Source organism: Melitaea cinxia, chromosome 18 (assembly GCF_905220565.1).
Source record: "Melitaea cinxia chromosome 18, ilMelCinx1.1, whole genome shotgun sequence".
NCBI classification, from domain to species: domain Eukaryota; kingdom Metazoa; phylum Arthropoda; class Insecta; order Lepidoptera; family Nymphalidae; genus Melitaea; species Melitaea cinxia.
In genome coordinates, this window is record NC_059411.1 from 8,227,457 (window position 1) to 8,250,700 (window position 23,244).

The 23,244-nt window shown below is 40.3% G+C and overlaps 1 protein-coding gene across 1 annotated transcript; it reads left to right on the forward strand.

Annotated features, from left to right (window-relative positions):
- Positions 1 to 272: 272 nt before the first annotated feature.
- On the forward strand, positions 273 to 22,782 carry LOC123662514. Its single transcript, XM_045597356.1, has 4 exons — positions 273 to 326; positions 1,635 to 1,828; positions 2,659 to 2,791; positions 22,045 to 22,782. Exons 1-4 carry the CDS (start codon positions 273 to 275, stop codon positions 22,780 to 22,782), a joined length of 1,119 nt encoding a protein of 372 aa, XP_045453312.1.
- The last annotated feature ends 462 nt before the right edge of the window (positions 22,783 to 23,244 follow it).

Consider the following 23,244-nt stretch of genomic DNA (forward strand, 5'->3'; position numbering starts at 1 on the left):
TATGACTTGGTGAAACATATTGTGTGATTTATGGTAACCATGAATTCGAAGATTAGAATTAAATGTTAAAAAAGCTTCTTTAAGTATTAATATAGAAGATATTGATCGATGCATCAACACCCGAAACTATTAGAAATACGAGGTTTAATTACTTACACAGATTGCTGTAATGATGTACGTGAATATTTTTTTGACATAAGAATATTTATATCTATTTGGAAATGTAAATGGGCAATAAGACTTAATTTTATGAATTTAATTAAGAATGAATAATGACATGTTTTGACGCATCAGGCAGTAAAAGTGTGAGGCGAGATCTAACGATTGTAGGTACAAAACTTCTGTAATTATTCTGTAATTTTATTTTTAGTATTTTCGTTAGAATAACAAATATATTATATGAAAGATTTAGTTTCTTCTGTTTACTGTCTACTTATATGAAAACAAAGCTACGTACAATAGTTAGTACAACTTAAACGAATAACAATAATATGAGTTTGGAAAATACCTAACGTATATGGCCTGCTTTCTCACATAGTTGTGTAAAGCGACACCAAGTGAGGAGTCAGCTTTTCGTTCGTCATGTTACACAGGGCGGCAGGCTGAGTACTGTCATACGACTCGAGCGAATATCGTCACTATACTATAGATATACAGCATAAAATGCCGTGTGATTGCTCTGTTACTTTGAAAGTTATGTTGCAGTGTCACTGTAGTGCAAATTGGACAAAACGCACCGTGGCTCATGTGCACATGGCAACTTGTAATGTGCAAGCGCACCTTGCGCATAAAAATACACCGAGTATTTAGCAATGTTGGCCAGTTTGCTCGCTGGGTCGCTTTTTTGAATTTACCTGTAATTATTTCTATACAACAGTACATGATAGCCTTACAAAAATAGTGACAGCTATGAATTAATGCCTTTTTACATATTGCAAGGAGATGGAAAAGCAGATACTTGTTTATAGTAAAAAGGTTTATTATGCGAGCTCGGTTTAATACACGCATTGTCAAGTTATATAATTTAGGTGAAAATAAAATAAAATCTCTCTATTATTGAATTGTATTATGAATGTTCGATACTTCGATATACTTTATAATAACTAAATACAAAGAATGAAACCATAATAGTACCTACAGTGAACATTTTTTTTTAATTTATTATTATTGTATATTTACGAAACAGTTCAAACGTTCATCGATCGTACTTAATATTTGATATAACAAACAAAAATCCACATTAATTGAACTATTCAATATTAATACGATTGTTTTAAGCTTTTATTACTTAATATACATCACAGCGCTTTGAATATAGATTAAAAAATATATGTATTTAGAAAAAAATGAAATTTAAATAATATCTGTATAATTTTGTAGTTTAAATTGTTCTGGGAAAGGATAATATTTTAAACGGTATACAAACCAGTGCAAAGCAAGACTCAATAATAAAAATGTATCGGCATATTTACTTAATATTCGCTTACAATTATCAAAGCGCTTTGTCATGCCGATAAGCGATACCTATTCGCGCTCGCAAACAAAAGTATATTGCAAGTGTAAAATCGGAATGCATTGCAAAACGTTTTATTTTCAGTACATTAGTTTTAAATATTCCCATTGTGCGCTAATAGGATAGATCGTTCGAAATTACCGCCGAACGAATTTTCCTCTTTGTTGTATTATTGGGCAACAGTATCGATCTGCGTGCGGCACATTGCTGCGGCGCGAGTCGGCCGGCCCGCCGCCTCGTGAACATCACAGGGCATGTAACGCTACTGATCGGCTACCATGACGTGAGGTGTTCCGCTAAACTCATCAAAACACGGTAAGGGCGTCGTCGCGATTCATGCAAGTGGCGCACTCTCGTGAGAGGAGATGGAACAGATAAATCTAAGGACTATGCAAATATTCGGTCATACTTCCTAAATCATATACATTGCTGCGCCGACTCTGCGTGTAGAAGCAAGCTCAGCTGAATGAACAGAAATGTAGTAAAAACAACTGGGAGTGACGGTCGATGTGAGAAAGTATATCGAGATCGGGTCGCAGGGCCACAGAGCTAGTGCGGCCTCGCGGTCCTCTTTGCCGCAACGCAAATCGTTGAAATCAAAACTTTCACGCTACGAGGCGCTACGAAGTTTTACTGCTACGAACTTCCTGCTACGTAGCGGCCAGTGCGCCCTGCACTCGAAACTTTGTTTGGAAAGCTTTTTTATCTCTTGCGTTCTGTTATCACTGCGATGAAAACTTAAACTCTTTCGTCTGAATCTAAGGACGCGGTCTAAGTTAATATGACGTGTTATCGAAAATTATTGTTATGTTCCTCCGTCTCCGTCCTTATCAAGTAATGTGTTATTTTGTTTTGCTAAAAGTTTGAGATGATATTTTTGTTAAGAATCATTTTTTATTAGTTTTCTGAACAACATTTTATGTAAACAAATAAAAAGTGAAACATTTATATAAAAAAAGGTTCCAAGCAATAAAATAGGTACTATTATGGTATTTAAAGAAAAAAAAAATGATAATGTGATGCGGCACAAAAGTGATAGATAACAAGCAACAAAACAATAAGTAAAGGAAAGTGCGTCTGTTCTAGCAGGTACCAAACAGCAGAACCCAGGCCAGTACGGTCTCGGTATTGTTGTCCGAGTGCAGGTGGGCCGCCGCCTCATCAGCACAACGACGTAACCGCCTGCCGCCCGGCTCCGCGCGCTCGCCGCCGCCTGGCGAGCCGCTCCGTGCGGCGCTCAACGTTTCAGTCTGCGTTCGGCCTCCGCACACTGCGCTTGTGAGTGACGCCGTGCTAGTGACTTTGACAGTTGTTATCGTGATCGTGTGATGTTTTCGTATCGGAACTATGGTGCATTCCCATGAAAATGTGGAGTGATTTCCAGGTAAGGACTAAATCTAAGTGCTCTCCAATATTGTGTTCAATGACTTGATTCGAGTTTATTATTCAATTTCAAACTTGTTCTGAATCGCAGTCTTGTCTATAGTTGGGTAACAGTAGTTTTGGTATAAAATGGGTAGATTTGTGTTAAATCTTCACATTACCAACTTCGTTTCGTCTTTGTCTTGTGTTAAATTTTTAAGGTTAAAGGTTTTGAACTTAAAATAAAGATTCTGCTATCTCGTAAATTGTAAATTCCTAACATTTAAAATTAATTTGAATCAATTCTTTGCAACACAAAGTAAAATTTAACAAAAAACATATTGGTTTTGCTTTTCTTATTCTACTTTTTATACCATAATCTACTACTCTTTTGTAACTTTTGAGTCTGTCATTTGTTTAATTATTTTTTAGAATTTTAAAATTCTGTTATTCGTGTAATTTTTAGTCTAGGCCACACACCCGTATTTTTTCTTCATCCATTCATTTTAAGAGAAATTGTAATTTCTTTGTTGTTCAAGAATTCGCTTTTTTCATTTCGGAAAAATGTTTAGGCTTATTATTTAACTTTAAACGTGACAGTATGTTGTCTCAATATCCGAAGTTTATAGAGTAATTAATTTATATATTCTAATGAAAATTGTACGGATTTCGAAAATAAAGTTGTATCGTTCGAAAGCGCGCCTTTTTTCGAATCTGACATCTCGGCGCGTTTCCGGCGACCTGTCAAACGTCATGTGATAGATAGAAGGGCGCATTCTGTGGTGTTTTAAATCAAATCGTTGTATTCTCGATAAGTGCGCGGCGCTCGAGGCGAACGAGGCGAACGAGAACTCGTCACAGAAATACGTGCGTGTTGCCGTCCCGCTCTAGCGCGCGGCGCCGTCTCGCTCGGTCGACGGGTGTTTTTGTGCCGGAGCGGGTTTTTTGTCGACGGGCGCGAGGCTGCCGGCGCCGCTCGCTCGACTCGACTCTACATTAATTATCGCCAAGTTGGCTTGCCAGTTGCCAGCGCGAACGCACTTTACTTTCTATAACGCTACGTCTTATAACGGCCCCCTGGTCATTTTTCGGGTTCTACTGAATGTTATAGCGAAATGATTACTGAGATTTCTTTATTTTATCTATCGATTATTATAAACATTTATTAAGTTCCACGAACAACACATCTTTAAACATATCTTTAAATTTATCTGTTATCTATCTGAATAAATGCACCAGTAATAATTAAAATGTTCTTTTTATGACGTTTAAACGAGTCGCTGGGTTTTCCTATGAGTAAGGTGAGGGGCGTGTTACCATGGCAACAGCTAGGGCGCCCCGCCCAGCACGTACTTATTCTATAAAATTCATCAGAATACAAATTATGATGAAAATTTTCTAGATTATTTCAAGCCCCAGTCTATCCTATTTACCCTTATTCATTTTCTTATATCAGGTAATTTTGAGACGATGCCACATGAAATAGATAACGATTGATAAAATTCGTAAAATCATAATTAATTCGATAATCTCGTTTTGCAATAAAAGAGTTCATCGCATCGCCTTGAAACGGCTTAATTGTTTTGTTTCTTGAACATTGTTTATTTTTCTTACCACGTTGTATTTATTCATAGTAGGTATGAATTCGTGAAGCAGATTTCACAGTTGCTAAATGCCGGAATGTTTATAAACCGAACTCGGGTTCCCCGTAGGCCTAGTGCGTGGGGCGGGGTAGGGTGAGGGTGCACTGAGGAATGCGACTTGTTGCAGTCACGTGCATCCGCCATCAGACGTCACACAGTTCGTACGCTGGATCGAAGTCATTCGTAGTTCTAATTGTTATAGGCCTAGAGATCATTGGACTGTTCGAACTTTTTCGACTTAGATAACTTCAGCGAAATTTTAATAAAAATTGAGTCTTACGTGTTGTTTAAACTAGTATTTCTTTATATTTTTTATAACTTAAAATATCAACACATTAAAACATCAGTTAGAGTAAAAATACCACAAAGATTCCATATTAAGTTGTTCCAAATGTCTTATAAATGTCAGTTTAATCTCACAAAACAACGCGATTAAACAGTCAATCTTAAATTAACGAACGCGTCAAAGACGACGAGTATCTTTTTCAACCAATTAACGAGTTAGACTCTGCGCTGTAGCGATACATATCTCATACGAAGGCGTACTTATTCGACACAATACAATCGAACACGTGGAACAAGTAAACACATAAACAAATGAATGAATTTGCCGTAACGACCAACGTCATCGTCGAAGACACGCATAATAATCGCTTATGCAAACGAGCCTTATTATGTAAAATATTATGAATCGCGCCGACATGTTTTGACATAAACGTTTACGACCAATTATAAACCTATTGTGTGACTCAATGAACTTGAAAGAGATTACAATAATATAGGGCATCGACACTGACGGCTCGTGAATGGTCGAACGATAACACCTGTTTAGAAAAAAAAAAAATGTAGTTAAGCCGATGTCAGGTGTACAAATTGAATACGAACTGTTATATTTTTATTGCGCGGTATTGAGTTACCAGCTATGTTTTATTTGTTTTCATTTTTTGTCGTATCCGATCTTGTCAGGTGCAACGGTGGTTTTTGTGACAGTTATTATACAATACTACGTGCTGATACACATTATTTTTGTCTGAATGTCAAGCTACGATCTTCATATTGCCTTATATCTAACATAGATATAAACATATCCTTATAAATAAGAATTGAAATCTCAAGTAGCATAGCAATTTTATTACTTACATTAAGTTAAATGTTCCATCTATGCTTCACAAATAAGATATGTTAAAAGTTTTTGATTAGAGAGAAGCATCTACCATTTTGTTCCTGTCCAGTCCATTTAAGATCCATTAAATCTTTTTCGCTTAAGATGTATTTTTGATATTCCGATTTTTGATACTTTACCAACGCTCCTAGGTTGTATAAAAACGCATCACGATAACTCTACATGTTTAAACGAGACACGGAGTAAGAAACGTTTTCATTTTACACATACTTTTTAGCTTAATTTTTTACACTTCGGTATAAACTAGATGAAGAACTATTAAAAAAAAAATGCAAAATAAATTTCCAACAGCCATTGAAAAATAGCTAGCAGAAATACCTTTGCCTGTAATAAGACGTGTGACGCACATTCTCAGGTAATGTCTATTTATTTGCGTAGGCCCAGATTTAGGCGACCCAATTACATGCACATAAAACAATATATGAGTCGTTGAACTCGTGTTTGGTGAGCCTATGTAAACATTGCAATGGGTATAAACACGGCGGCCCAGACGCGTCGACGCCAATAATTTATGTAAATTCACGTCATCGCACAAGACTGACGTTTTATATTGCCATTTTCTTATTTCGGCGGTCAAGTTCAGCCCGGGGTGAAAGTTTAACCACTATAATAAGAGTTTTTACTTGTTTTCCTCCTTGAAACGATTTATCAAAGCGAATGGCTTTTATAGAATGTTGTAAACAGTTCGATGCAGTATTGTGTGTTTTAGGTGATGAATACAAAAAAACACATATCTGATATAAATTTTTTGTATTCATAAATACATATTGACACTTTTGAAGGTTTAAATTTTGTAGAAAAAACATAAGGTATTCTTAAATAGATATGTGAGTAAAAAATCAAGAAAATGTTTATTCGCACTAGTAACGTAACAATGTTACCTATATAAAAATGTAAATCTCATAAAACGTTTAAAGTATTTACTCACACATTAGACACGAAACAAGACGCGAGACGGCAAGTAGCGTAAAATCTTGTTTAGGTATAATTATGCGATAATAGCTTTATTAATACAACTACAAATCTATTTCGTAGGTAGTTACTATAAATCACTTATGAATGAATGAATGTTATTATTATACGGCAACCGGTCAACGATATCGGAACGGACTAAAACGTCATTTTATAATCATAAGCTCATAAATAAACATAGTGACGTATCGCGGGTGATCACTCGATCAGTCGGAAGTAGCAGGCGCCGGAGCGAGCAGTAGGCAGCGGGCACGTGCGCAGATGGCATGTAAACGCGTTTAATTATGTAACATTGTTTTGACATTCGACAACAACGACACATTTAATGCGGACATTAAGTGGATCAATGAACTTGAGCCGTTTGCTGTGTTCAATGTTACGCAACGATCGGCGTTTGAGTGAGATTAATGCACACGGATTATGACACGCGATACATTTCAATTTACGTTCCGTTTCATTCATGACTTGAGATAATGACGACGTACTCGCTCCGTGTGTTTGTTCGTTGATAGGCATTTGCCGTCACTTGTCACCGTCGGCGTTCACTTGCACTTTACATACTTGATACGCACGTGCGGACCGCAGCCTATATGTGGACACTAAGCCTATTTATCCGGTTCTTATACTACAAATTGAAGCTGGATAATCGTGAAATAATTACATATTCTCAATAAATGTGAAACGAAGCGATCATCGCGAACTCGAACGTCTCGCGCTTATTATAACCATAAACTTGAAGAGATAACATACGAGTATGTAGTATAATTAATTTATGTTAACAACATTTATAAGGCATAAGCGGGTCGCGCGCGGAAGCAAAACATACGTGTTTTCTAGTCGAATAACTTACTATTAACTACAAGTTTGAGAAGACGGAGGGGTGAAGGGAGTACGTCTTCACTCATTGACGGTTGAAGCGGGCCGCGACACTTTCACTGCTCCGTTATTGCAGTCACTACGCGCCTACTGCACCCGCCGGGGGCCGCCCCAATGCATTCACCCCGCGCCTCCCTGCACAGGGCACGTTGAGCACAAGGGTGCTTTCAAACTCAAGACCTTCTATCTATCCTTGAATAACGTCAATCATTTAACTTTTTACTAATATTTTGGCTCGTTAACGTCCCTTTGTGCAAATTCATCTATTCGCTTGTACAATTAGGTATATTTAGTTAAATTTGGGACTCTTACTCGTAGTATTAGTCAAACACCCCTTTAATTATTGTTTGTCAATAAACTATTATCAGCTGTTGGAATGTGACAATGTGTTGGCGTACATGACAGCTAACGGATTAGAATGGTTGAAAAGTCACATTGTTACGTTGATTTCTCGTGAGTAGGTTAATAACCTTTGCCACTACGCACGTAGAATCGGCAAATACGAATGGCAAAGAGACAACGCTCGGTATGCTAATAGTAAAATGATTGCAACATGTGGGCAATCAGTCTATCAACGATCGTATCCCGAGTCTAGACGGTCGAGTAGTCGAGCGAAGTGGGACAATGTCAATGGTGAGGGCTCGCCATTATTTGCGTAGCCGTGTGTCGGCCAAGGAACGCGTTCCCGAGTGACAAGTGCTCGCGGGTCGTGACGGAAGTTTGTAAACACCGCCGGCCTTGCTCCGGGAGCCGCGTCCACCAGCACCGCAACGAAACCGTTAGTCACGCACGAAATATCTCAATATCTCATCTCTCAATGAACGATCGCTATCTCCGCACTATAGACACTATCGACTCTATGCAATCAATAATGCAAATCAATACGAAATGATTTATTCATTGAGCACATGTCGAACGTTGCGTAAACGCTCTGACGCGGACGTAATCTATCGGTAATTAGTGCTATATTTAGGTACGGTAAACGTATAAGAATAGGTATGATCGGTTTCTATTTGCATCGTTTCGGCCGAGAGTGGCGGTGGGCGTGAAGGAGAGACGAGCGAGGATATTGGCCGCAGCGGGTGTCCCGCGACTATCGGGGCTGACTGCTGATTGATGGCCGATAGATAGCTCGACATTGAACCCGAGCACGGCTACTGTAAATATATCTAGTGCGGACTTCCGCCCGTGACGTCGCGCCCGTGACGCGCCGCTGACGTAGCGCCCGCGTAACACATACATATTCTTTTTGTTTACACTATAAAGCATATTTACATTGTTATTGCATCGCGGGGTCGTCGCCTTATCTCGTATTACCTTCGTTTCGCCTACTGATTATTATTACCTACTGTTATTAAACAATGATATAATATCATAGCTTCTTTATACTATAACAACGTTTATCCTTATTTACCTTACGCGTTGTCAGTCATATAAATAGTCCTTTACCAAATCCTATTGTTTATATGACTTAAACTATAATTTCTATTCTTTAAAATATTTTGTTTATATTTTAATATCATATTTATTTTATACTATTATTTAATATGTCACTAAGGTGTATTTTTATTGTGAGTGATTAGGTTTCTAAAATCGATAAACTTACTCGTAATATCGTAAAAGAACGCTTTTGACCTCTTATACGATTGTTGTTAGTCATTCGACTAGAAGGCTCCAGGGACTAATCTTCTAAGTGCGCAGCCTTCAGAAGACAGGGGTACATCACCCGGCGGGCGGGGGTTCATTAAAAATTCATTCTTATTTCGTAGCGCCGTCGTAATCAGCCGCAAAGGGGGCTGGAGACGCACGTTTCGGCTTTTCTCATTATTTAGTATCGCATCCATTAAGATTGTTAATGTATAATGACTGTTGACTCAGCGAAACAGTACCTTTATTTCTTTATACCATTATAGTTTTTAAACGTTTCCCTTATGTGCGATTGTCTTAAAATCGGATCAGTGAACTTAGAAAGAAATATACATATATATTATATAACTTGAATGAAAACTAAAAAAATGCTTTAGTTGATAAAAATCTTGTTTGTTTAAAAAAAAACTTTTAAAACAAAGAACGTACTGTAAATATATATATATAAATTTTTTAATTGGATAATTACAGTAATGTAGTGCCTGTGTGTGTGTGTGTGGGTTCGACACATTTCTGAGTGGAGGGACTTACTCATCCCACGCCTCCTTAACGATACTACTACTGGTTCGCTCCGTTTAGTATTGTGTTAAATTTTTTTAAATTATGTTCTTTTTTATATTCACACAAACAACGCGTTTATATATTATTATTTTTATTGTTTCAAAAGTAGGATTTTAGATAAATTTATAAAATCACTTCAATAAAAATAACTATATTTATATACACTTGTGGATAAACTCTCGGTTTTGTTGTCTATCTATTTCGAGTTAGAAGTGAGTTCGTGGTCATGGTAAGGGCTCTTTGGCATGAGTACGCCCCCGCAAATGATCTCGCCCCCTCCTCTTCTAATCTTTTTTAGCTCTCCCGTCGAACCTGTGACGTCACTGTTCAAGTTATTTTTTGGAATAAAAATGTTCAAACTTTTCAATTTAAAAGTTTAAGATCATATACAAATTAAAGTCTTGTTACGAATTAAATGTTATTACATTGATTAATTATTATTTATATCATTCAATTTAACTGAAAGTTGATGATTTAATATTGTTATCTTAGATGTGTTTACTTAACATTATTTGAATGGATTCATTTAAACTTTATTATAATACAGTTTTGATTTAAAAAAAAATGAAATTGATGGATATTATTTTAAATTATGAGAGTCAAGTATTCGTAATAACGGTATCTACAACAGGTTCCGGAGTAAACGCGGGATGCATATACGTGTTGATGCGATCGCTTTGGACGCAGACATCAGAGATCAGCTGATCGGCGGTCGTTTTCCTTTTCATCTCTCGCACTTTACGTAATTAAATGATCGCCACGGGCGGCGCGGCCCACTGTCCGATCGACTTTAGTACTTATGATTATCGTATGAGCATGCACCCGAGCCATTAACCTTCGCTCTAATTACGTTCCGAATGATCCCACGTCCCGTTATGAATAGATGACTGACGTTAACCCAATCCTTTCGCTTTTATTTTGTACCTACTTCTTCATCTTGGTTACTGTTTCGCTGCAATGCATCGTCATCGTTAACTAGAATGTCATGTAAAGAAATCATTCTTTTTCCACCGCATTTAATTTATTACCTCGTATCACTGAATTTAAAAGCAACAATGAGTATGACTTAATAGTTTACCGATTGCAATGTGTAAACGAAAGCACGTTAAACTTTATTACGTATACACCCAAAAAATATCAAAATAACACCTCTTCTAAGTTAGGTTGATAGTCTCGCAAGGACAAAAATGAGCCCGCATTCAATAACGAGACGCCCGTATTGGAACCAATTAGCAGTTATACTCCAGTACGTTCGTAATCTTCGCTATTGTCACATGCGTGTTAATTTATAGTCCACTTATGACGCCGCGGCGTATTTTCGCCGAAACGAGGCGATGTCGGACTTGCACAAAATATTTCTGTGTTGGGTAAGAGAACGTGTCGAGAGAGGCCACGGAATATCGAGCCGGTCGGCGGTATATTTCTCATGCGCGGGTGGTGTCGCAACCGGCGTGTAGCAAGAGTGTGTCGGGTCCGGAGAGCGGCGCGGGCGCAGATGTCACGTCGCCGCGCTAGCGTATGGCACGCATGTATTGCGCGTGTGTGTGTGACGTCAACGAGCCACTTTCACCATACTTTCGTCGCTGCTGGTGCGCTAAAAAACAGAGCGCGATTAGACGACTGCTATTAATACATGCGATACGACATGCGCGCCGTCGCGCGAAACGATACGGAATTGTTTTTTAAAGCACTTGGTCGATACGTTGTTTACAATTAGAAACAAATCCTGGACAAATCGTCAATCTATAGGCAATCAAGACTACATGTGCTGAAAAATTGATGGAAAAAATTAACGGATTTAAACATAACATATACCTATATATCCGTATAATATATCCGTATTTCGCGAAAAGAACGAGTGGCTATAAAAACCGGCTCGACTTCCGCTAATGAGCTCTCCAAATACATCGATGTGAAGAGACATTTGTTGTTACCTGTCAATTGCCACTAATATTTTAAACAATAATTCGAAAACAGTTCCTGTTTTATTCAAACTAAAACACGGGACAAGTAAAATCCATTTGTTGCTATCGCGCCTGTCTAATTAAGCTCTGTCATAGACTTTTCGAAGGCTCTATTACGAGCAGCCTCCAAACTTAGAGCGGACTGTAACACATTTGGTATTCAATCGCAGATCAGGGTCGGCGGAGAATGGATCCTATGCGCGGGTAGGAAGGTCGATATTACGGGGGCGGAGTTAATTTCGCTCAGTGTGACAATTACGGCGATGCGGCCCGCCCTCGCGCCGCCGCAATCGATAGGCCTAGCGCGGTGCGGCGCGCGGGGTGCGGGAGCTGGCAGTGGTCATTACTTATGAAAAGCAGAGGCAATAGCACTTGCGACCACGGTCGGAGCCGCTGCCACCTACCACACAATACGCACCACCAATTTCAAACATCTGTAAGAATGCCGCAGTTAACATATCACTAAGAATTGCTTCATATTGAATTTACTACCGGACTATTATTTCCATAATGCTGTATATTTCATTTGTTTTATTTGTTACAGAACGTAACAAAAGCTTGTTGTCCTAATCTGCGTATCGGCAATGGGTTAGCGGGGCCTTTAACTGAATTCGAGATCTGTCTTTGTGTGCTCCCTAAATCCCCTGCCCTTCGCATTGCACCAGGGGTCGTTACGCGCACAGGATAAAAGCGTACCCATATTTTAAAATTAACATTCAAAATGGGAAAGACGAAAATGGTATATGTTTGTCATAGTAATATTTGAAGGTCATTATATATAATTAAGTTAAAAATAAGGATGACTTAGCGCGCCTTGATCTCAAAGTATGACCACTCGATTAGGATGAGCTCTATGAGAGAGCATCGTCGGGAGGAGTCGGCAATAAGTTTGCGCGGGAAAACTCATTCCCGCGCTTTGTAGCGAGTTTTCATCGGGAGGGAGGTATATAAGGAGCTCGCCGCCCTTAGCCGTGTTAGTACCTAATGTAATTGAGAATGGAGCGGATGAGCTCAGTTCTGTAGGCTTTCGTTCGTGAGCACACGTCTAAGAGATTACGAATTCATTTTCATTACGCTTTCATGTTACCCGACGTACGGTATCTTTTATATTGACTTTCGAACGTAGCTATACTTTTGGTCTAAAATATTAAGCTTAATTGTATACTTTTAAATAGTAATAAGAATTGAGATGGCTCTTAAAAATGAAATGATTTTCTATTTAGCTATACCTCCAGCTAATTTACTAATAATATGTATATAAGTAGGCACATTTTTTTTCGCTAAAAATGAATAAAGCAGCATTTTTTTAATTTATGCATTTATTTATTATTTTGTATGGGTACGTATATACATAATTATATACTAACACTATCATTTTAGATAAGAATTTTTTGTCAACAATATAAGTTTTTTTTTCTTAATGTGTAATAAAATTATTTAAAAATTTCTTAAAGTTTCATAAAGAAAATTTAGTGACAACATAATACAAGACGACAGTTTTACGTAAGAATAATTAAATATATATAACAATAAAGCAGAGCGGTTAGTCGGAATGTTGCAAGCGGTCGGTATCGCGTCTTATCAGCGTCTTATCACCTTCAAGGTGACGGCGCGATGTAACCACACCGATTGCCGCTAGCGTATCTCATCATCAATAATAAATATTTCTATAAGGTATTAAAATGTCGCACTAAATAATTTTTTATTGTATTTTCACACAGATGACCTAATCAATCAAACTAATCGTATTTCGTTGTTAAAACCGACATTATTGTCAAGTTTACGAGTTATTAGACTGCTGTAGATTGTAGACATATTATTAATCTTAAGCTGTAAATAAATCCGTTGTTTAATATAAACTTATTTGCACAACATTGAAAATCAGCGTAATAAAACGAATCGAAACTCTTTATCAGAGATTTTGACATTCACTGTGGAAAGTAAAGCTAATAAAGTTTTCCACAAAACGCGGGAAACGCAGCAATTATGTACATAATATCAACGAAGGCCACGTGCTCGGTTGACGTTAACAAAGTTTCCCGATGCGGAGAAAACTTTGTGACATGTGAGTGGTAGATACTTACAATATGTGCCCCACCCTCGCCCCGCTCGCCTCCCGCGCCGCATCCGCCGCCGCTGTGACTCAGCGGCGCCCTCGTGCGACGTCGCCCCGTCTGCCCCCATGGAAAATTTATACCCACCCTCTTCCCAAGAATATTAGAATTTCACCCACACGAACTAAACTTTATCATGTTAAAATACGATCTATTTTCGTTCGTAGCGAGCCGGTAAGACAAAGGAGCGCTAGCGATTTTGCCGAAAACAAACCCTAACTCCAGAGGGATATAGTTTGTAATTTATGAGGCGAGGTGACTCACGTGCTATGAAACGCAATGTTGACATCGCGTAGTTTGGACACCGTTTACTACATCATAGAAATTTAACGTATTTCCTTTGTTAAATTATGATTATCAAATAATAATTAAAACTATAGCATTTTTGTAACTCTACTATTGTTTGAACTAATTTTATATATCTATAGTTATTTTTTAAAGCAAGTAGGTAATATGTTTAAGTTTAACCATCTATTCAGTTTCTAACGTGCTATAAAGTAGCGCATCGTCAGCATCGAATCTGACTCTGAGCTCTCCCTTATTCCCCGCCTGGCACGATGTTTCGCGTCTCGAGAGCGTGTGCTCTCATCTCCTTAATTCGTCCTTCGCCGCAGCCCCCTTAATTCTCCCTTCCAACTATGCCGCGAGGGAGGGTGCTCACTCTCTTGTTAAGCGGTGTTCGACCCCCTTATTTATGCCTGGCGCGTGGTGGTGGGTGGCGGGTGACGGGCCGGGGGCGCTCTATCGACGTTCGTTCGTATCTATGTAGTGGTGAATTAAGAGCGAGTCGGCTTTCATTTTACTTTAAAGCTTCCACGCTCGTGTGCTCGCCTTTCAGCCAAATGATTCCGCGCAGCGAACTTCGACCTTAACTCCAGCCGATACGGTAAGAAACTCCGGCGAAATTTTATTCGCCTTCAGTGTTTTATAACTTCAGAGAGGGCGAGGAGGCAGTAGGTTTTTTGTGAGTGGAAGGACTTTTTTGACGTACGTTTTTTATGTTTTATTCGTTTAGGGTTCGCTAAGATAACGATGTCATACTCAGAGTAAAGTGCACTTTGAGAGGAACGTTCGAAAGTTTCTATTAGAATGTGAAACATATTTTTTATGACCTAACAATCCCGTACCTCGAAACAAAAAAAAAATCTGACTACTTGGATAACTTATTTTAAAGTAGCAATGAAAACTATTCTGTAAAGTTTGTGACGAAGTACGGGCAGAGTGGGTGGCTACGTGTACGCATAACGTCTTCAGAGAAAGTGAAATTTAGCACAACTTCGGAGAAATACAACTCTACGCTGATCTCCCTCCGCCCTTTAAGGAGTCGTCTTCGAGGGGTGGCAGTCAGCAAACCCGGCTTATAACAATTAAGTTTATTTGTTCGCGCGTTTTCTACTTTGCCTTAGTAAGAAACATTATTTCGTTGCGCACCGTATATTTTAATAAGAAAACGATATTCCAAACAATACATTTTCTATCTTCGTAAGACGCCTCATATATCCTTTACATTTTCTAGCTTCGTAAGACGCATCACATCACTGAACACTTAGATGGGCGCGGAGGGGACAGGAATGGTTAACTAGCTAATGTTTTTATTTTTCATATCGTTTCGAATGAGGTTTGCTCCTCTGGCATATGTAAAAAATCAAAAGAGCGAGTGCCCTGTGACGGTTGAACGACCTTTGTTAAGGTGTCCTTTTCGGGCAGGTTATTTAGTGCGGCAGGGTGAGCGGGGGCGGCGGGCGCTCGAGCGGGGCGGGGGCGGGCGGCGGCCGGGACCCGGGTCGCCGGGCAACGCAACTGGGTCACTCCGGGCCTTCCACCGCCCACCAATTATGTACACGCTCGTTACCGGACACGCGTTTTTCAATCACATCCATATTTAATTGGGCATCACAGCCTGAAAATATGTACCGTGCTGTTTTACCAGGAATTTTATTTAAATTGCTGTGTCACCGTTCAAAGCCAATATGCTTCGTTATAAATATAGCACGGAATTCCGATTGATCCTATTTATGTAATATACAAATTAATTAATTTAAATGCAATGATTAACGGCACGATTCCATGAATAAAAAGCTAAATAAGAGTTCAGAGTACGCTCGCCACTCCGAGATAGTAAAGTTAAAAAGTGCCAATGTAGGCATAAAGTTGTCTTAAGAAACTTTTCACAAGACAGAAACTGTGCCCTAACTTGTTGCATGGATGCACCGCGGAGGGTGCGGGTGGGCGAAGGGTGGCGCGGGGCGAGGGTCGTCTTTATAGTGAATGGGCGCGAGATGTCGTGGCCGGCAAGCGCGTATGGAGATACCGCCAGTGATAACCGTGACCTCGCCCTTATCGCGAACGCCTGTCGATGACTCCCGCATAGATTAAGTGTTTGCACCTACGTACACATTTTATGGACTTATTCTGAAGTTGCAGGTGTAGAAAAAATGTATCATTATACATTTTCTTCAAGTACAAAGTCGTTACTTAATTTCATATAAACTACATTATTTAGTAATAGGATAAAATTTAGTCGAGACTGATATCTTCGATAAACACAACAAGAAAAGTCGATAAAGATGCATTAGCTGCAGTTTTGCTTCATGTACCTTTTACTTTAGGAGAAGCTCTAGTATGATAATCTGTAAAGTAGTTAATATTCTTCCAATAGTCGTTTTATATATCGGATATTAAAGATATAATAGGTATCTTTTAGTTTTTAAAAAAAAAATTCATACTAATATACATTAAGCTACGTTATAAGAAAAAACGTAATACAATTGTCAAAAGGACCTGATGCAATGCAATTTGAGTTATTTAGGTTCATCAGTATGCAAAGTGGTAAGTGAGCCAGGGCGGGCGCATATTAAGTGCAACCTTGACATTGGCTAGCGCCCTAATGTCGTCGGATCGATTGTCGGAATGTGAACAAAACCATCTCTGGCAGCAAATAATAATAGTGTCGGGACGATGAATGAACACATTAGCGAGCGGCGCGGGCGGCAACGGCGGCCGGCGCCGAGTCATTACGCGCCCCCATTAATCACTGCAACAATCGGCCGATATCTCGCTATTTACAAACGCGGGAGCACGTGTTCGACGCTCGTACTACGCAGAGTGTATTGACCCATTTAGATAGCTCGACCTTCGCGCGGCCATTGTGAGCGAAAAACATAAAAATAAGTTTTATTGCGGCGTCGTTATGCGTATCGCTGCGGTGCGGCAGGCCCGCCCGTCACGCTCGCGCCGCGCCGCCCGACAGCTGATCGCTACGTGACATTTTTATTTTATTCGCTCTCTTCCGGGGATTCTCCGAGATACGTACCGGTGACGTCATTATCTGCCCGCGTGCTCCCGCACCCGCTGATTTATTGCCTCAAAAGCGCACGATGCGAACTCCATCCTGTAGATTGAAGTGATTTATGCACTGAGTACGCACTCAGTCTCACAATGTCAGTGTTAACCGCTATTAGCGCCTTGAACCAGTCCTGTTTACCACGCTTGTAATCGTTCGTATTGCTCTCATTAGCGGTAACAAAATAACTGGGAGTCAATTACTACCTTTATTCCATTTTATTTTTACAACACGTTACCTACCACTAACTAAATTGAAAATAAACCACTATTAGATCTCAAGTAATTTTTTAGCATTCAGTATGATAAGCTGGCATCGTACATAGTACGGTTTATAAAACAATAGTCAGATGCGATACTGCGCTAACGAAAGTCTTGTATGTACATAAATGTGTTGTTGTTTCTTTTAATAGATGTTTAAAACCCGTATTATATGTACACAGTTAACCACAGATGGGTTTTGCGTACTAAACTAAAAATAACTTTAATTTATAAATACAAATCTTCTAAGGCTTTTATTTTTGTCCTGACCTTTTTTTTACATCGACGTTGTGTTAGGAGGAAATATTTAAGCTGTATGTAAGACCTTGCACGAGTGGCGGTCCGACATTCCTGTCATTCTGCCCACGGTGTTCGGGGAAGTAGTGCGTCATCCGCGCTCGAACAAAAACTACAATTTTCCCTTTCATTGCATCAAGTGGCCGCAGCTCCGCAAGACGCTCATCATAATAAACGCATAACGCCACGTTCCACACGCGCCCGCACACTAAACAATACCTTTCGGGAATTCCCTCTCTTTTTATGCGAACATACATTCCTGAGGGATTCCTTTTGTTTGCGCTTAAACGGCTCTCTTGTTCATTTTTTTCCCTATCACCTTGAAATTATTTGACACCGCTGCGCTTTACATAATAGTATGGTTCACGGACCACTATTGTCTAAAAAAAACTGTCTATATACCGAGGTTCTATAAGCGCCCGCAGAGCAGGTGTCTATTAAAATAAAATAATTTCGAATACACGTATTACGGTATAATAGCTAAAGAATATAGTAATATTTTGTAAAACTTTATACGATAAACTAATCTTAAGGTTTAATCAGCATACATATTTGAAATGTTTCATATCGTCAAACGCGAATAGTTTCTCATGCTAGTTTTATAATAAAAAAAACTCGTCTGTTAAAATATAATTCTCGACTTTCATGCGAACTTTAAAAAAGTATAGGCTAATATCTTTCGAAACGGGACAGCGTCGGTATAAAAAGCTCGGAGAGTCAGTCGAAGCAGAGAACAGGATGTGAGACTGGTTGGCGCACACAGGCGCGATGCGTGTGCGCACACACACACACACACACACACACAGAGCTGCGCGGCCTCGCCGCTCGCCGCTCACGGAAATGTGCGTGCCAGAGACTGCCTTGGCGTTCGGCGTTGGCTCATGCCGAAACCCGAATCGTACGACTGACTATGCTCCTTAAGGAAACTTTTATACATATATTATTTGTTTTATACACGTATATTTAGCACATTAAATATAAAAAGGTTCTTTCTATATTTAAGTTAATCGAGGTTTGCTTAATCATGCATGTAAAAATATTTTTTTTTCTTTCTCTGCATTTTTTGTTTATTTAAATTTGTAAATAATTATATACCAATACAATACATTAGAAAGTTTATTAAAATAAACGAAAAATAAAACATTTGTTCGAAAGTACTAATCAAACCATCTTAAACAAACTTCATTTCATTGAATATGAAAGAATTATATCTGATACCAATACAGTAAGCGACAAAACATAATTGCATAGCTTCCGAGGGCCAGAACAATCAATAAATCTTCTCGTACGTAAAAAATATATATAACGGTGCTCGAAGCTTGGCGCTAGGCTGATCTTGAACCACCTGTAAACAAGCAAGACCGATAGCCCGATACCCTTCCGATGAATGAGTTTGCGAACTCGATCACGTGCTCTATTGTACTGAAAAGGAATGTTAATCGTAAATCGGTCATTCAATAGATACTCCAATTCGATATTGCAGATTAATACCTCTTCACGCTATGAAATTTTATGAATGAATCGCAAAAAATACTATATGGATCATTTGTAGTGAGCGATCGTCAGTCGTCTTTATTACCGCTGTTGTTTGTAAAAAATATTAAGACAAGCAATAAAAGCTTTGTTTGTCGTCTCAACGCCCACGGTAGTTTGAGTACTATTTTGCATTTGTTTATAAACTTTTGCCGAACCGATCCTATACGAATACGAGTGTAAGTTAAGATTCATGAATTATTTGAACGTAATTTTCTGCAATTTTATTCCAAACTGTAACAGTAATCTACACAAAAGAAAAACAAAGACAAAGAAAAACATCGAAATATATACATAATATATAAGAAATAAAAATATTTTAATAATTAGTTTTTAATAATTCTTAACACGAGAATTTGCATTTTCTCATATAGCCTAGATTTATAATGCAGAGCTGTACACCCAACGCTATCTACCCCATTTTATAGTTCGCTATAATATAACGTTCGTCGGAGCGTAGGTAGCTGTGTAGCGTTAGATAGAAGCGGACGGCCGCTACGCGATGTTATTATGCGGCGCGCCTGTGTGCGCGTGCACGTGTACGACTCACACAACGACCGTTCCCTCGCCCCGCGCCCGCCCGCTACCCGCTCAGCGCCCTCCGCCCCGCCCTGCCGCGCCCGTAGAGACCCTCGCTCGCTCAACAACGACATGGCTTAGCGCACTGTGAAGCAATGGCCGTGCCGCCATACTACTCGTTCTTTACAATGCCATAGAAAGTTCGTTCGACTCGCCCTGCCGATCGAACTTTTCCTACCTTCGCGATCTGACTGACCGATTATTAGCGCCTCTACATTCGTTTGACCGTTTCACTCGTAAATAAAACTGGAGGCTAGTAGTAAAATTTTGTTATGACTGTAATTTTGAATAAATCGTAAACTTCTAAGCGCTATAGGGACATCACGGGTTTAATATACCGCATAGCTATTCAAAGCTAGCGATAAAATAAACGTCAGACGTTTTCAAGTTTCCAGCGGACAGAACGAGCGACGCGGTGCGCATCAGAAAAAGAACTTTACGACAAGATTAGAAAGAGCGACCGGAGCGGCAACATCGCGCGGCCACGTTCCAATGAACAGAGCGGCATCGCTGTGCACCAACGTCATATACTAAATTTATTTTCATGAGCGCCAGCGCTGGCGACGACACCGCTACATAACATACGCTCGCACACTGTGTTATATTAATGAAATCACGCGGTTTTGCTTATTTCTACATCGCGCAAAGTACACAGTTCTTTCGTAGGAACAAGCAGCGAAGGGGTCGGCGTGTTGCGTTCACAAGTGAACAATGGAGCGGCCCGTTTTCCGCAGAGTGATAAAAGGGTGACGCAAAATGATTATTTGCAGCGTTGCGATGAGTGGTCGCTGAGTCAACGTTGGCCGCGCTGGCCTGCGACGTTTAGCAAACGAGCGCCTCGAATCTCATTGCGTTATGAACCACTTTACATTTTTAATCTTTTTTATAACATCGACTCAGTTTTTTAAATGGGTATAATAATTGTTATGGAATAAAATAATGATTGTAAATGCTTTAAAATTTGCTTACGACATTAGATAACAATAAAAGTGCTGAGTTACTTTTCGTAAAAGTCTAGTGCTGAGTTACTTTCGTAAAGTGCTAGGTGCATGTAGGTATTAACGCTGAAGGTGCGTAGAAGCGTGCGCCACCTAATTGTGATGGCAGGTGCGCGGGCATCTGCCGCCGGTGGATTTGCTAACATTAAAAAAAAACATTGTCCTGTTTTAGTTACCTTGTTAGTCAAGTATATTGCGAAATATTATTACGATCAACCAAAACGAGCAATGTATTGTATCCAATTGCAATGTTTTAAGTCAAGGCATCTTTTCAACTGTGTCTATCGGGTATACTTATAGACGTAGCAGCTGCTAGCGCGATATACAGCTGGTTTTTCTAGTTTAAGGCTGTAAGGCAAAATTCATATGTTATGCTACTTTTTGTCTTTGTCTTTTGTTGGGCTTTAGGTAATAAAAAAAAATTAAATCTCTTGCAGTATATTATTGCCAGAAAAATGTAGAATACTAATGTTTACCGATATTTGAAATATACACATATCAGCCATAAAGTTTTTGCCCTATCGCATACTTTAAAATCTATTGTAAAGAAACATTTCCCAAAAAAATACGGACGCCATTTGTTCGGGCAAATCCCACAGTCGTATTTCGAAACACGAATTCTCTACCTGGCCCGATCTGCAGGGGTTGCTCCCCGGGTGCACATTGTACCCAAAAAAAGAGAAGGGTCGCTCTACAATGCGAGTTGGGCTCAGGTATATATAGCGTTGCCGTTATGCATTTGTGTGTGTGTGGGATCCTCGGGGATGGTTTACAAAGGTCTCTAGTTCTCTACATTCTTACCACTGTGTAAAGTTTTCGTGCACTTCTAGTTGTATAGTTTCAACCTTTGCAAATTTCTAATGTTATTTTTTTACCAGAGTTTTCTATTGTTATTATACCTAATTTATACTTTTGACTACGAATAAAATAATATACTTGCTATTTTCTATGAAAATATATTATTAATATTAAAAAAATTACACGAAAGAATGCGTTTTTTAAATGTACAAGCACGTACAATATGCCAAATCTCTTTTTCCTACCAGCAGTACCTTCTAGAGTACAAAGATCAGTCCATCAACCAACGTCTTTATATATGTATAAAGATTATATATATAATTTTTTTTTTAGTGTACCAAAGATTTACCACTGATGCGGTCTATCAAAACATTAACGTTATATTTTGTCGCCTTTTGCAGGGCTCGGGCGGCGGGTGCGGCGCCAAGCGGCGCGCCGGCTCTCCGTGCGAGGGCGGCGGTAAGGTTGCGCGCTGGGAGGACTCGATAGCGCGCCTGGAGGCGGTGGCCGCCGGCGCGGGCGGCGGCGAGTGCTGGCGCGAAGACGAGGAGCGGCGCGCGTGTCGCCGGCGCTGGTGCGGTGGCTGGTGCGGCGCGCACGACACCATCCGCGCAGAGAACGGCAAGTCTTACCTCGAGCTGGGCGGCGCCGCCGCGCGCGCCTGCTGCGACGGCCGTGCCGCCGGCCGCTGTGCCTCGCGACGCTGCTATCGCGAGCGACGCCTCAAAATGATGAACCTGTGCGCCTTGAAATTGGCGCGATTCCGTCAGACGGCGGACCCCTCCCTGAGACGCTCAGTTCTCGTGTGCAATACACTGCGAGGTATCGAGCGGGAAATGGAACGCGAGAATGCCGAAGAGACCCCCGCGCCCTTCGAGGCGGCCTGTGTAGCGACGGCGGCGCGATGCGAGGTCCTGGGCGCACGGGACCCGGCCGCGGGCCGCGCCACTCCCTTCCCTGCGCCGCCGCCGCCAGATCGCGACTCGGGTTACGGCGACGAGGAGCCGCGATCCATCAACTGGGGCTCGGTACTGAGCCTGTCGTCGCGCTCGGCGCTCGACCCCCCCGAGGACGCGTGGCCCGACGACTGGGGCTGGAGCGAGGACAGTTTCGTGCGCCTGCTGGTGCCGACGAGTTAGTGGTCGCCGCGCGGGCAGGACGCGCCCGCGCCGCACTGAGCGCCTGTGATAGGCGGGCGGGCCGCGCCGCGAGCTGAGGGCGGCCGCGCGGCGCGGCGAGGGCCGCCCGCGCGGACATCTAGTCGGCGCCACGCCGCCACGCAGTCACTAGTTAGTGTTATGTGATTATTAATGGGAAGGTGCTAGCTTCGGACGACACGCGGGACTTGAACGCGAGCCGAGTTATTTTTGATAGTTTGTTTTTCTTTAAGTGGACTCAGAACTGACTTAGCCGAAGACGTTATTATTGTTCGTATCGAAACTCGGGTGTTTGAAATTTTTGTTGAAATTATTGTGTAATTAATTAGATAAATGCTATATTTATTGAGTTCGTTGAAAGAGAGAAGTGATGATTTAAAATTATTTCTGTCTTGGTATTTTCTATCTGATGTATTTCGAGGACAAAGCGTGAATTTGGGGGTA

Excerpts from the sequence above, each read along its gene's own strand:
- LOC123662514 (XM_045597356.1), top strand. The coding sequence starts at position 273 with ATGACATGTTTTGACGCATCAGGCAGTAAAAGTGTGAGGCGAGATCTA. Across the intron at positions 1,829-2,658 it reads GCTAAACTCATCAAAACACG|GTGGGCCGCCGCCTCATCAG; the intron begins GTAAGGGCGTCG and ends GTCCGAGTGCAG. Across the intron at positions 2,792-22,044 it reads GGCCTCCGCACACTGCGCTT|GGCTCGGGCGGCGGGTGCGG; the intron begins GTGAGTGACGCC and ends CGCCTTTTGCAG.